This window comes from Herpailurus yagouaroundi, unplaced genomic scaffold (genome assembly GCF_014898765.1).
Source record: "Herpailurus yagouaroundi ecotype Mexico unplaced genomic scaffold, PumYag 208, whole genome shotgun sequence".
NCBI lineage: Eukaryota > Metazoa > Chordata > Mammalia > Carnivora > Felidae > Herpailurus > Herpailurus yagouaroundi.
The window spans coordinates 956,503-970,678 of record NW_024412439.1 but is presented as its reverse complement, the minus strand read 5'-3'; the positions used below and the strand labels follow the sequence as shown (position 1 = coordinate 970,678).

Sequence of the window (14,176 nt, the reverse complement as noted above, 5' to 3'; positions counted from 1 at the left end):
GCCCTGGGGAGAGGAGGGGAGGCGTGGGCGTGATGCCCCATTTGACTCGTGGCCTTTGCTTCTTTGCCTTTCCGGCTGCCTGTCGTCTCCTTACTTCCTCCACTCCAGGCCAGGCCAGGATGGCTATCCCAAGGGTCCTGGTCTTCAGAGAGGGCGTGGCCCCTGCCCTGGATTAAATGACACTGGAGACACTTCTCCAGAGAGGCCTTATTCCCCGCACAGAGGGGCAAGGGGCTTGGCTCGAGGCCCTGCCTAGGGTGCCTCCAGGCCTGCATGGCCCGTGTGCTGACCAGCTTCCAGGCCCTCTGACCCCAGGGAGCGTTTTCACATTTGTAGTCTCCGAGCAGAGAAGGGTTCCGTTGTACAGACGAAGAAAGTGAGGCTTGGCAGGAAGCAATGGTTTGTTCGAGGTTTTCCAGCTCACGGAGCCTGATGTGGGCGGGAGACCAGGCTGCTTCACGGAGGACAGCAGCTTAGGGAGAAAAGACCCCATTCACTTAGGAGGTCACACTGCCAGTGCGACCTTGGGCTGGGCTCATGGGTGTAGGAGGGGTCAAGGGAGGGGGGTTGGACCTATTTGCCTACCCTTGCTGAGTGGGGTGTCGCCCCTTAAGATGGAAGGGGGCCCTGGGCTGCCGTCAGCTGGGCAGGAGTCAGTAGCACGTTTGAGCCCAAGCTGAGAGACCAGGCCCCCTCTGGCAGATGGGGGGCTTGCTTCTCTGTGAGCCCTGCCCCAGGGCTGCTCTCTGGATTCCAGGCACACACTCCCAGGGCCGGGAGGAGGGCCAGTCACTGTGGTGAGGCCGAGGAAGGGTAGAGGGCTGGAGAGAACTTGCCCTTGTCCTGGCTCCCTGGTCTCAGTGCATGCTGGGTCCCCACCAGGGCCTGCACGTGGCCCGGGGAGGGCTTGGGCCCCACGGCCCTCAGCCCAGAGGCAGCAGACCAGGTGTCTCCAGAAGCATCCGTCAGTGCCCTGAATTGCTACCATCCCCGAGCACCAGGCTCGGGCAGCCGTGCTGGGCTCCTGCCATGGCTCCTCACGCTTCACCACAACCCTTTGGGGGTGGGTATGGGAGCCCACGCGTCAGCTGGGGGCCAAGGCTGGTGAGCGGTTGAGCCAGGAGGCAAACCCAGCTGGCTCGGATGTGCTGGCCCCTCTCAGGGAGCCTGTCTGTGTCTCAGTGCCGACTTCCCATTTTCCCGCCCACCTTGGTAACGGAGCCTCTGTCTCACCCCTTGCTCAAGCCGGTAACTTGGGAGGCATCCTTAATTGTTTGTTGTTATTTCCCTGCTCGGTCCAGCAGCACACCTAGGATCCCCCCTGGGGATCTATCCTGGATCTACCCTGGGATCTGGACTTGGGATCTATACCCTGGGTCCACCTCTGAGATCTACCCTTCTCCCTTCTTGTCTCTGGATTACGCGGCATGGAGGCCCTCGGGGATCCTGTGGGAACGGGCGTCAACTTGTGTCAGCCCTGCCTGGCACCCCCATCCCGCTCCCCTGTGCGGTAAAGAATGACACCCGGGTTCCTCACCTGGCCCCGGCCGTGTCTGGGTCACCTCCCCCTTTCCCCTGGCAGGGCCCCTTCCCTGACTCTTCCTGCTGCCTCATTTCTGTCGGGTCTGGCCTCTCCTCCTGCCTTAGCTCCTGGCATCCATAGCACCTCCCAGCTGCACCCTACGTGTGGAAGCCCCAGTGCGACAACCTGCTCCAGCCACTTGTTGGTCTCCGGGGCTCAGAGGGCTCAGAGGGCTCAGAGGGGCTCAGTGAGCACTCAGGCTCAATGCAGAGTGGACCGAGCCTGCCCTGGGAGGCCGGCTGAACCCTGACCCCGGAGAGAGAGGCCACAGGACGGCTCAGAGGCTCCAGTGCAGCCTGAACACTGAGGAGTGCACCAGACACGTAAACGAGTTGCTCGCTCCTTGGCCCTGTCCTTCTCTCCCCTGGGCCTCACTCACTCTGCTGCGGTCACAGTGCCAGGGTTACAGCGAGGTCTGGCTTTCCCTCCCACCGCGCTCACCCATGGGGACGTGGCTGCCTGGGGTGCTGGGGGCGGGGAGAGAGGGTCTGGCCCAGACAGCCCACTCTTGGCCCTGACCGGCATGTGACCACAGGGCTCCTATGAAATGGGGGGCCTGCCTCCGTCACCTGCACATGCACCCCCGGTGATCCTTCGGTGTCCCTGGCCTGGCTGGGCACAGGCTGAGGTGGGGTGGCCCGTGGGTTAGGTTGGGGAAGATTGTGGGGTCAGGCCACACCTGTGATGTGGTAGGAAAGAGGGAGCCAGGAGGGGTTCAGAGCCCGGGCAGTGAATTCACGTACCGGGTCGGGTTTTCAATTTGCAAGGGGCTACTTTGCCCTCCTGTGCTAACCTCTCTCACTGTGCAGCTGAGACGGACGTCCCTTTGGGTTCCCACTTGGAGGGGTGCTGAAGCAGGGAGAGGGAGGGAGAGGGGAAGGGATGTGGGGTAGGGAGGGGGAGGGGAAGGGGTGGGGGGAAGAGAGGGGAAGGGGGGGAGGGAGGGGAAGGGGTGTGGAGGAAGGTGCCCTCCCAGCAGAGAAGCTGTGCAGGCAGCAACAGCCAATTCGTGTCCGCTCCGGTTACGAGACCCGCACTCCCCGTTGGCTGCTGGGCATGTTCGGGCCTCCTGTGCTGCCCACCAGCCTTCCTCTCCTGAGGGGTTCCTCCCTCAATTACTCAGAAAACTCAGCCGGCAGGGAGGCCCGAACAGGCTCCTTCCGAATTGTTCCGCAGCCCCGATCGTGGCGCAGTCCAGCCTTGTTAGCCACTCTCCAGCTTAACTGATTTTTCCCTTTGTTTTCTTCCCTGGGGAGCCTTTGCCCAGAGGGCCTGCAGACACTCTCACCCTTCGGAATGAATGAATGAGTGAATGGATGAATGAATGAATCCCATACCCTCTCTGTTCTGCCTCCCAACTAGTTCAGGGGTTGGCAAACGGTGCCCCAAAGGCCCAAGCCCACTAGCCACCTGCCTTTTTACGTCTCACGAGCTCCTCTAGGTGCAGGTGGAATCAGACGGTATTTCCTCTTTTGCGTCTGGCTTATTTCACTTAGCGCAACATCCTCAAGGTTCGTCCCTGTTGGAACACGTGTCAGAATCTGCTTCACAATGCTAAGTGAAATGAGCTAGACACAAGGACTAACGGTGCCTGATTCCGCTCATATGTGGGATCTCAAAGCATCCAACTCATCGAACCAGAGAGTAGATGTGTGGGAGCCAGGCCCTGGGAGTGGGGGAAGTAGGGGGACATGTTGGTCAAAGGGGACAAACTTGGGGTTAGAAGACGCGTAAGTCCTGGAGATCTAATGCCCAGCATGAGGACTATATGCTTAATACCGTCTCGTATACTTGAAAGTTGCTAACAGAGTAGGTCTGAGAAATCCTCACTGCGCGCGCGCACACACACGACCACTATGTGAGGGGACGGAGGTGTAACCCACCTTATTTTGCTAATCATTTTATAACATGCGTACATGAAGTCATCGCGCTGTGTGCCTTAACCTCACGCAAGGAGATATGTCAATTCTATCTCAGTAAAACCAGGAAAAAAAAATAAAAGGATTCTCAATTTTTTTTTAAAGACTACCCTTCCTTCTTGAGGCTGAATGATATTCTCTTATAAGCAGATATCATGTTTTGTGTACCCATCTATCTGGGCACGGACTCTTGGGCCACTGTCACCTGTCGGCTCCCGGACTCATGCTGCTGTGGACGTGGGCCAGCCCCGCCCTTGATTCTTCCATACCTCGAAGAGCATACGGTAGTTCTGCGGTTGGCTTTTCTGGGGAACTGCCATACCGTTTCTCGCTGTTTGAGCTTCCCACCAGCCTTGTTCGAGGTTTCTAGTTTCTCCCCACCCTCGCCAGTGCCTGCTATTATTATTTCTTGATAATAGCCGTCCCTTTTTTTTTTTTAATGTTTATTTATTTTTGAGAGAGAAGGAGCACAAGTGGGAGAGGGACAGAGAGAGAAGACGACACAGAATCCGAAGCAGGCTCCGGGCTCCGAGCTGTCAGCAGAGAGCCCCACGCGGGGCCCGAACCCACGAACCGTGAGATGGTGACCTGAGCTGAAGTCGGCCGCTTAACCCACTGAGCCACCCAGGCGCCCCGATAATGGCCATCCTTAAGGGTGTGGACTGTTTTGATCTGTGTCCCCTGAGCGTTTTTTCACGTGCTTATTGGCCATCTGTCTATCTTCCTTTGAGAAATGTCTGTTCAAGTCCTTTGCTCATTTTTAAGTCAGGTTGTTGCCGTTGACTTGTATACACAGCTTCATTTTATTTATTTATTTATTTATTTATTTATTTATTTATTTAATGTTTTATTTATTTTTGAGACAGAGAGAGAGAGCATGAACGGGGGAGGTTCAGAAAGAGAGGGAGACACAGAATCTGAAACAGGCTCCAGGCTCTGAGCTGTCAGCACAGAGCCCGATGCGGGGCTCGAACCCACGGACGGGGAGATCATGACCTGAGCCGAAGTCGGTCGCCCAACCGACTGAGCCACCCAGGCGCCCCACACAGCTTCATTTTAAATGGTTCTATAAGTCTCTACGTGGTATCCCAGGTTTTGCCTCTCGGCCTACAAAGCTGAAAATATTTATTTTCTGGCCTTTTGTGAAAAAGTTTGTCAGCCCCTGGACTAGTGGGTGACTAAGATCCCTTCTAACTCAGATCCATAACTGTGTGATTTTCCGTGTCAGGTGTCAGCAAAGTTTTTCCGTAAGGGCCAGATTATAAGTATTTTTGACTCTGAGGGCCATGTGGTCTCTGTTGGAACTACTGGAGACAGCCCGTCAGCATGTAAAGAGTTGAATGTGACTGTGTTCCAAGAAAACTTTATTTACAAGCACAGCCAGCGGGGCCAGATTTGGCCACAGGCTGTGGTTTGCCAGCCCCTGCTCTCCATGAAAGGAAAGTCCCATTGCCGCCTTTGGACATCCAGGTCCACCTGGAGGATGACGTCCGGGACCCTGGGAGACGGTGGCAGTCAGAGCAGCCTGGGGGAGGGGCAGGTGCCCTGGGTGGGCCTCAGCTCTGCTCTCGATGGGCTGGCCTTGAGCAGGTCACTGAGGGTGTCTTGGTCTCCTGTCTGAAACGGAGCAGGAGTCCTTGATCCTCTCCCAGGAGGGGTCACCCGTCCCTCACTGACCAGCTCCTCACCGAGTGTGTGGCCAAGCAGGGGATCCCGGGCTGGGGCCGTGACAGTCAGACCTTCACGCTTCATTCTAGGGAGCCAGTAGGAAGTGGGTAACGGAGGATCTGTGATGCCTGGATCAGGCAACTTCTCCGGCAAGAGCTAGAAGGCCCCAGGTCCCTGGTCTCCTGACAGGGGTGCCTCCTTCCTGCAGGCCCCCAGCCCAGCACTGCGGGTTCCTAGGAGACCAAGCAGACAGGGCCACCTTCAGACGTGTATACACCAGCGAAGACCTCTCTGGCTTATTCTTGCATCCGGGGCCTGGGAGAGCTGGGAGGAAGTCCCGCCACGTCCAGCTTCTTACAGATGATAGCTCCTCAGCTCTCCCTTCTCCCTGGCTTCTCGGTACTGGTGTTGGTGTGGCCCGGGGTCTGTCTTCCGGGCCATGACTTTTCTCTTGGTTGGACTGGCCACCCCAGAAAGTTTCTGGGAGGAGAGAGAGGATGCTCACAGGCAGGACTGTTTTCTGTTCACCTTCCCCACCAGCAGGCTCTTTCCTTCCCCTCCGGCCCTTCTCCCACTGCCCTTCCCTCTGCCAGCTTGGTGATCGGGTGGGTGGGGCTTCCAGAAAGGCTGGTGAGAATCCTGGCAAGACCAGCTCCTGCCCGTAGCCGACAGCCCCCCACAGTATCCCGAGCACCCCTTTCCACACATGGCTTCATTTGATTCTTCGAGATGTGTTCTCTTTTTCTTTTGTCGTAAAATACACATAGCACGACACCTGCCACTTAGCCATTTTAGACTGTATACAGCTCAGTGACGTTTAGTACACTCGTAATGTTGCACAACCACTTTTGGCTAATTCCAGAACTTTTTCACCCCGAACGAAAACCCTGTACCCATGAAACACACGCCCCCTCCCCCCCCCCCACCTCACCCCAGGGCATTGGAAAATCTGAATTTGCGTTCCGTCCCTATGGATTTGCCTGTTCTGGACATTTCCAATGTGTCTGTTCTTATCTGTGTGGAAGCCACAGCTTCCGTGGTCGGGGCGGGGCGGGGGTGGGGGGCAGAGCACATACAGCACGTGCACGCAACTGAATGGAGCTCAGATCACGTGGCTGTCAAAGCCCTGGGCAGGGGTGGCAAGAGACCACTGAGCAGCGGGTCTGCTGGGTGGTCAGGGCCCCGTGGCCGCTGATGGGTGGCGGGGAGGCGGGGGGAGGGGGGGGAGGGCCAGGCATCCTCCTCAGTCTGTCTGCCCCAGCCGGGCAACCAGAAGTGGTCTGGGGGCCTCGGACAAGATGAGTAGACTCCTTATCTGGAGGCCATTAGCGCTGACCTGTTTGTGAAGGAGAGGGAGGCCTGACGGGCTGGGGGGCCTCTGTTGAAGTCCCCTCCCTGCTGGCTGCATCCACGGCACAGCCAGTCTCAGTGGGAGCCTGGTGGCCTGGAGCCAGGGTGGCGATGTGTGGACAGCCAGGCGGGGCCCGGGCTCCCCGGCGCTGGCACTACAATTGCCTACCTTCCGCCAGGATCGCGGCCTCACGGCAGATGTGCAGGTGCACAGGGCATCAGGGGGCCTCAGGTATATTGATCAGTCACTCAATGGAGCTGTATTCAGGACCCTTCAGAATTGCCTGAGGTCTGGTGAAAACAGGGACATGAAAGTATGGGGACAGCCGAGCAGGTGACTTCCACTCACAGCGTGGGGCGCACCTCCAGCAGAAACGGGGCTGGGGCCGGGGCCAGGGCACCTTCTCCCCCTCCGTGTGCTAGTTGCCCCGGGGGCAGGTGCACGGCGTGCACGGACTGGCCAGATTGGTGGGTGTCAGCACGTGTGGCTCTCTGTCCCTGTTGTCATCTGTGTGCCAGTCATTCCTGAATCCAGGGCCCTGCTGGAACCTCTCACAGGATGTGGACAGGGCAGGCCCCATGGGCAAGTGGCCACTCAAAGGTGCCAGCAAATGGGGTGGACGGGGACAGTTCACTGCAGAGGAGGGCTGTCAGAGGGTCCAGTGAGAGCAGGGCTGGAAAATGGGGTGGGGCCTCCCTGGGGCTCCCGGGCTGCGGGAGGACTCAGATCCCTTTTGCTGTAGGGCCGCGGTGCTCGGCTCCTAGTGTCCCCACTGCTGCCGGGAATGTGGTCCTCCCCACGGCACAGTGCTTTGACTTCTTCCAGGCCAGCGGGAAAAAGTCTCTTGGACTTCTCTCTGCCCTCCAGGCCCTCTGTGAAAGGTTCCCCAGTACATCCCCACCTGACAAGGGTAATCTCCTTTCCAATGAACTGTAATTACATCTGGAAATGCCCTCACTTAGCCCCATCAGGAAGTGATGCCTTGGTGTTCAGAGGGCAGTCCACACCCAGCGGGAGGAATTCTGTGGGCCGGTACTGGGGAGCCCCTTGGAGGCCTGCCCACCCCGTGGTGGAAAGGAGTTCTAGGCGGCGGGAACAGGAGGGGCAGGTGGGGTCAGCTTTAACTCTGCAGGCTGGGGAAGGGCCTTGGTTAGACGTGGGATATGGAGTGGAGGTTTCTCCAGGAGGAGGAGGCTGGGGCAGGAGGCAGGTGGAGACGGAGGCCAGAGCTGGGGAGGAGCCAGAGGTCCACGCAGACTCAGGGTCCTGTGATGGGGCAAGTGACTGACGTGGGAATGAGGGGGTCCCCTCAGACACCTTTCACCTCGAATGCCTAGAGTTCTGTGTATCCTGCCTGGGCCCAGGGGAGCTGTGGGTGGGGCCTGTGTCGGGACCTTTGGAAGCAGAGGCCTGAAGCCCCTCAGTGCAGGTGGGAGAGCTGGAGAACTGGCTGCTGACCAGGAGGGGGGGCCGGGGAGTCTGGGTTAGGCTACTCTGAGGCACACGGGGCCTGGCTGTTGGATTTCGAGGACGCTGCATCTCAACAGGTTAGGTCCAGATATTGGGGTCAAGGCCCAGGTAGTGGGGGCCGAGGACCTCCAGCTGGCAAAAGCAAAAATAAGGCAAAAATAGGGCCCTGCCCCCAGCACCACCGCCCGCCCACCCCTCTGCCCCCTGAGGCCCACTAAGAGGCTGGTTGTCGCCTGGGCTCCTCCCCTGCCCCACCCCGCCAACCGCTCTGTTTCCTGACTTGTAAGATAAGACAGACCCTCTCTTGGCTGTGATGGGTTTTGGAGACACTCTGAAAAGGTGCCGTGTTCATCAAATGTGCGGGATCAGTACAGCATCATAGCCCTGAATCCTAGGCACCTGATGACTTTTCAAGGGGTTACGTAGGAGAACATTTTTGTTTTGTTTTGCTTTAGCACTTGTAGGTTTATTTTATTTTATTTTTTTAAAGATTTCTTTTTAATGTTTATTTATTTTTGAGACAGAGAGAGACAGAGCATGAGCAGGGGAGGGGCAGAGAGAGAGGGAGATACAGAATCCGAAGAAGGCTCCAGGCTCTTTGAGCTGTCGGCACAGAGCCCGATGCGGGGCTCGAACCCATGAACCCCGTGAGATCATGACCTGAGCCAAAGTCGGATGCTTAACCGACTGAGCCACCCAGGCGCCCCTTGTAGGTTTATTTTAATGTGGATTAGGAAAAAAAATAAGTCCGCGCACCAGACGCCAACGTTCATGAATCGTTTTGCTCAGCGTGGCTGGACCCTGAGGAGCGCGCTAACCTAAGCCTGAAAGGTAGACTGTGAAGTGAATCGCCGTTCAGGTTCGCCTGGAGAACACGTGAGGGCGTCCTTGAAGGGCTGAAGTTTGTCAGCGCTGGTCAGTTGCAGACAGACATGGCCACCAGCCGGTCTCTTGGCCGAGCCGGGTGCCTGGGTTGTGGTGGGGACACAACGGGCTGCGACACCCTCTCTCCGCCTCCACTCTGGGTTCCGGGATTTCAGGGGAGCAGAGCACAGACATCCTCAAGTCACACGGGTGACCGAAAGCTCAATCCAGGTTTTAAAAATAGAACCCGAGACAAATGAATGAGTCTCTCCACTCCCACCCCCCCGTGCAGAATATTTCCAAAGGAAATTGCCTCCTGTTATTTCATTCTATTATGAAGCGTGGCTCATAGAGCCACTCATCCCTCCATTAATTTTCCATAGGGAATGGACTGTGCCTTCCCGGCTTAATGGAGGATCTAGAACACGACGGATCACCTGACTGGGGCCGGGCCCTGCCCTTCCAGGAAACCTGACGCCTGTGGTCCCAGAGAGCCCGTGGGCCGGGCAGTGCACAGGGCATCTGCATAGAACCCTCGGGAAGGGCCTTGCCCGCTTTCTCTGCTGACCCCAGAGAGAATGGGCTGCAGGGCTTTGCGGGGAGTGGGTGCTGAAGGAGCTTGGAGGGTGCTTTCCGCTGGCCCCTTCTCTTCCTCTCTTCCCACTGGAGAAGGCACGGAAAAGGAGGCACACGTGGACAGAGGCCCGGGTCCAGTCTTGGGCAGCTGCCCAGCCGCTTCAGGGCCTTCTGCCCATCACTGGCCCTAGATCTTCCCTTTGTTAGGAATCTCCATCTGCTTCCAAGCAGATGGCTTCTCCTGCAGGGTCATCCCCCTGGGAAGCTGCTTCAGGCCAGCACATCAGCGAGAAGTTTCCATTTTCATCGCTGCCTTTGCGGCATGCGCTCAGAGCCAGGCGACTCACGGGCTTCTTGGGGGATGTGAGTGAATTCTGGTGGAGGAACCAGAGCCAGCCCGGCGCGGAGCCTGAAACCGAGGCCGGATTCTCTGGAACCCCGTATCGGTCCCCTCTGGGCGGTGGCTGGGCTCCCTCGGCCCCCTGGGCCCCCAGTACTTGCCCTCCTGCTGCAGTAAGCTGACGATGTCCCCTGCTCTGCTCCTCCCCGCCAGTGACTTCCCACTCACCAGAGCACATTCCAGACGACCCCAGGGCGCGTCTCTTCCGCAGGCTGCTTTCACACCGAGCTCCTGAGCTCCCGTGCCGGGCTCTGCCCCCAGCCTCTGCCTGGGCTGTTCCTCTTTCTGGAATTCTCTCTCTGCCCTTCTCCTGATGAATTTCTTCATTGGATCCCAGCTTGAGCCTTGCCGTGGCCTCTCCTAGGCCCGTCAGGTGTGCCCGCCCGTCCCGTGGCGCCTGGTGCTTCATCACACGGTGTCACCCTGCGTTCACACCTCTGTCCTTCCCACTGTCCGCAAGCCCCATAGGAGAGCCCGGCATGTCTCACGCTCACCAGAGTGTGCACAGACATCGGTTGCAGCTCCACACAGGGCGATGAGGGGTTACCGTCACCATCTACAGAGGCAAAAGCCAAGGTTCGGGGCATCCAAGTCTGAAAATCGGTGCCGCTCTTTGCCAGGGGCTCTTTTATTGGGCTGCCATAAGGTGCCCCCCCCCCTCCCAGAGCACTCGAGGCAGATGGGTACGCTGGGCTGGCCAGGGGGTGCCCGCTCTGCCTCATTTCCCTTGGTTTGGGGGCCAGGGGGCACCCCAGGCAGGGAGGAGCAGGTGCTAAACCTGCCAGGGGCCAGGCGGGGGGGGGGTTCACTCGAGCCCACAAGAGCACAGAGGCCTGAGCATCACCCCCACCCACCCACGTACATACTCTGTCTCTGCTGGGTGTGCAGGTGAGCCCCATTCGGGGTGGGGCGGTCAGCCTTACCAGAGCCCGCGCCCTCCTACACACAGGAGAGGTGGGGAGGGTGCGGAGGCTGGGCGGGAAGCTGCCTGTTCCATGGCCTCAGCTGCTGGGTCTGCAGGGCTGAAGGTGTGCCTGCGTCACAGGGCTGCCCAGAGGGTGAGGGCTGCTGGTTTCCCAGAAAGTCAGGTGAGGGCAGAGAGGGGTGGGGCATGGGTGTGGTGACCACGGACAACAACAGGGTGTGCGTGACCCTGAGCCAATCCCAGCGGCTTAGCCTGGACCTTCGGGGTGACCCTGAGCCTGGGCAGCAGAAGGCTGAGGGAGGGCGGTGGTGGGTGGAGAGCCGGGGGTGTGGGCAGCGTGACCGGTGTATAGGTGTGCTTTGACATACGTGTGCCGCTGTTTGACAGGTCACCATGCGGGCCTCTGTGTGCAGCGGGAGGGGAGGTAGTGGGGAGCGGGTGCTGCTTTTCCTTCAGCTGATGTGAACCATAACCCGTCCCGTCTGGTGCGTGCCAGGTGCCTGGGAGATACTTGAGCGAAGCAGAAGCAGCCTCTGTTCTCTAAGAGCTGAAAGTAGTTGGGGAAGAGAGTTCGAAGGGGGTGGTTTTTTAGCTCAAATAAGGATGGTTATAATAATTTGAATTTCCCAGTGGAATGAATGAGTGAGGATGGTGAATTTGTTCTGCTTGAAAGAGACTTGCAAACAGAGGTACCTTGTGACAGATGGATAGATACAGGATAGACTGATAGATGGATGCATGGGTAGATGGATGGGTGAGAGGATGGATGGGTTGATGGAGGGATAGATTGATAGATTGAGGGATGGAAGGATGGGTGGAAGGATGGATGGATGGAGGATAGACTAATGGATGGGTAGGTGGATGGACAGATGGATGGATAGATAGAGGATAGTTGGATGAATGGATGGATGGATGGATGGATGGACAGATGGATGGAATGATGGATGGACAGAGGATAGACTGATGGATGGGTGATGGGTGGACGATGGAAGGATGGGTGGATGGATGGATGGATGGATGGAGGATAGACTAATGGATGGGTAGGTGGATGGATGGAAGGGTGGATGGATAGAGGCTAGACAGGTGGATGGATGTGTGGGTGGGTAGGTAGATAGTGAGCTGCCCAGCTAAGAGGTACCTGGTAAAGAGTGAGTACAAGCAGTTGTCCTACATGAGGCAGGAGAGCCCCATGTCTGTTCTGAGTGTTATGATCATGGGGGAGTGGGAAGTATATGTTAGTGGTCCACGCATGCACTTGCTCCCACACACATCCTTTCCTTTGAGTATGCCCCCCCCCCAGTGCCAGCTCCCCACTAGTGAGGCAGACCCTGAACCTTGCTTCTATGCATTACCATGAGCCCAGTCACTTTGCCCTGCCTGCACCATACCTTCCCATCTTCAGTAGCCAGTTGGAGAACCTGAACTTCCAAACCCACGAGCCAGTCCCTTCCCCCCTGTTTTCATCACTTGCCATTTAACAAGGCCTCCAATGGCTTGGCCCCAAAAGGAGCTTGGTGGGGGCACTTCAGAGGTGAAAGGAAGGCATTAAGGGGCCTCTGAGGTGCCACCTGGGATGCAGCCAGCCCTGCCCAGGGACTGTGGAGGCCGCAAAGGGGGCAGAGTGTGCCCCAGGCTTCTGGGCACTGTGTCCACTCTAGGGGCGTGCGATGCCACCACCACACGCACGCTCTGCCAAGTGCAAGGGCACATGGGCACAGCCAGGGGCATGCATCTTTCCTGTTTTGAGCCACATTTGCCTCTGAAGTACTGGTTCTAACTGGACAGGCATCAGAGTTTGCAAACTGGTGGTCTCTGGGCTGAATCGAGCCCGCTGTCACACGGGAGTCTAAAGCAGTTGTCATTGTTGCCTATTTCTAATAATCAGAGTATTTTACATCCAAGTCATGATTTCTGGCTTCTTAAAAAATAAAAAAATTTAGGAGGGCCCAGGCTCCTCATTCTGGTCACTGGTGGCAGGAGGGGGATGGGGGCTGCAGGGGCAGGACGGTGCTCTCCAGGAGCACCGCAAGCCACCTGCAGCCTACCTCACTCATTTGGGTCACCGGCCTGGCCCCAGCAGGCTCCGAGACCCCTGGACTGGCTATTCTGGGGGTCACCTGGGAGGCAGAGGGGGGCAAGGCTGGGGGAGCCCCTCTCCCCGGCAGTGATCTCCTGACTCTCCCCCCAGCTTCACGCAGGCCATGCTGAGCCAGCCCAAGATGGAAAGCCTGGATAACCCCACGGCCTACCGCGTAGGCCTTGCGCTCCTGGGAATAGGCAGCACGTTTGTGCTTTCCAGCTTCTTTGCACTGGGCTTCACCGGGACCTTCCTAGGTAAGACCCCGAGGACTGGGGGGGGGGGGGGGGCACGAGCAGACGTACCCTGGGCTCAGTGGGGAGCAGGGGCTGGGTGGCCGACCTCCCTGCCCTCTGTGACATCTTTGTGGGGTGCACGGGTGGACCTCACCACCTTCTTGCTCTGCCACTAACTCTGGGGCTCAGGGCGCCTTCCCTCCACCAGGCCTCTGCCCGGTCAGCTTGGGAAGCTGAGCTCTCCTATCTCATCCAGCTGGTCGGCCGCCAGGCCAGGTGGGATTTCCGCTGGCTGCATTTGGGCCCCGAGCCAGGGCTGGTGCGGGTCTGGATCGGGTGTGGCATAAGGGGGTGCCGTTCCTGCTCTGCATTTCCCACTGCCTAGGGCTCAGGTGCTTTTGGGCCGGGAGCCCAGTGCTGGCCTAGCTAGAGGTCCTCGTGACCTCAGCAGCTTCTAGCAACTTGGAAGCCCAAGGAAGAGAGCAGCCGGGGAGGCTGGAAGAGCAAGCAAGGGCAGTCTTGGGGCCAGGAACGGAAAGGAGGAGGCGGCCCACAGAGGGGGCCCAGCAGGCAGCCGGCATGTGGGAGGTACCCACCCCTCTGATGGGCTGATCTGGGGGGTCCCGGATCCTCGCCAATCTCAGCCCCCAGCCCACTTCATAGACCTGGCCTCAATTTCCTCCAGTGCCCAGGGATGTCCCCGGCACCCTCCTGGTTTGCCTGGGTCTCTCTATCCACAGTCGCCTGGGGCCCCGGGGTACTGCGGGCTGCAGCGGGGAGCCTGCAGCTCTGAAGGAGCTTGTGTTCACAGGCGGACGAGACCTCCGGGAGCGGCGTGTGCAGGAGGCCTGTGCCGAGGCCCGGCCTGGGCCTGTTGGGCACCTGTGGCAGTGGGGCCCGCAGGTGGTTTAGCGCCTCGTGCTCAGGCCAGAGCTTTAGGGTGCCCGGTGCTAGGGGAGGGGCACGCAGGCAGGAACCTGGGAGGAGAAGGTGGGAGCTCCTGGGTCTGCCAGGTGGGGGTGGGGCACTGGGCCAGTGGGAAGGAGGCCTGGGAGCAAATAGCAAGTTCCGGGACAGGGTGGCAGGCAGGTTGGCCGGCGTGTGTGGG

The 14,176-nt window shown here is 58.5% G+C and overlaps 1 protein-coding gene across 4 annotated transcripts in view; it reads left to right on the top strand.

Moving 5' to 3' along the window:
• Window positions 1-14,176, top strand: part of PEMT (phosphatidylethanolamine N-methyltransferase) — an 85,039-nt gene that overhangs the window by 66,157 nt on the left and 4,706 nt on the right. For all 4 annotated transcript variants that reach the window (XM_040453003.1, XM_040453004.1, XM_040453000.1 and 1 more), the window contains exon 4: window positions 12,944-13,089. In XM_040453003.1, coding sequence (XP_040308937.1) covers window positions 12,944-13,089 — 146 coding nt within the window. The remainder of the gene's footprint in view (window positions 1-12,943; window positions 13,090-14,176) is intronic.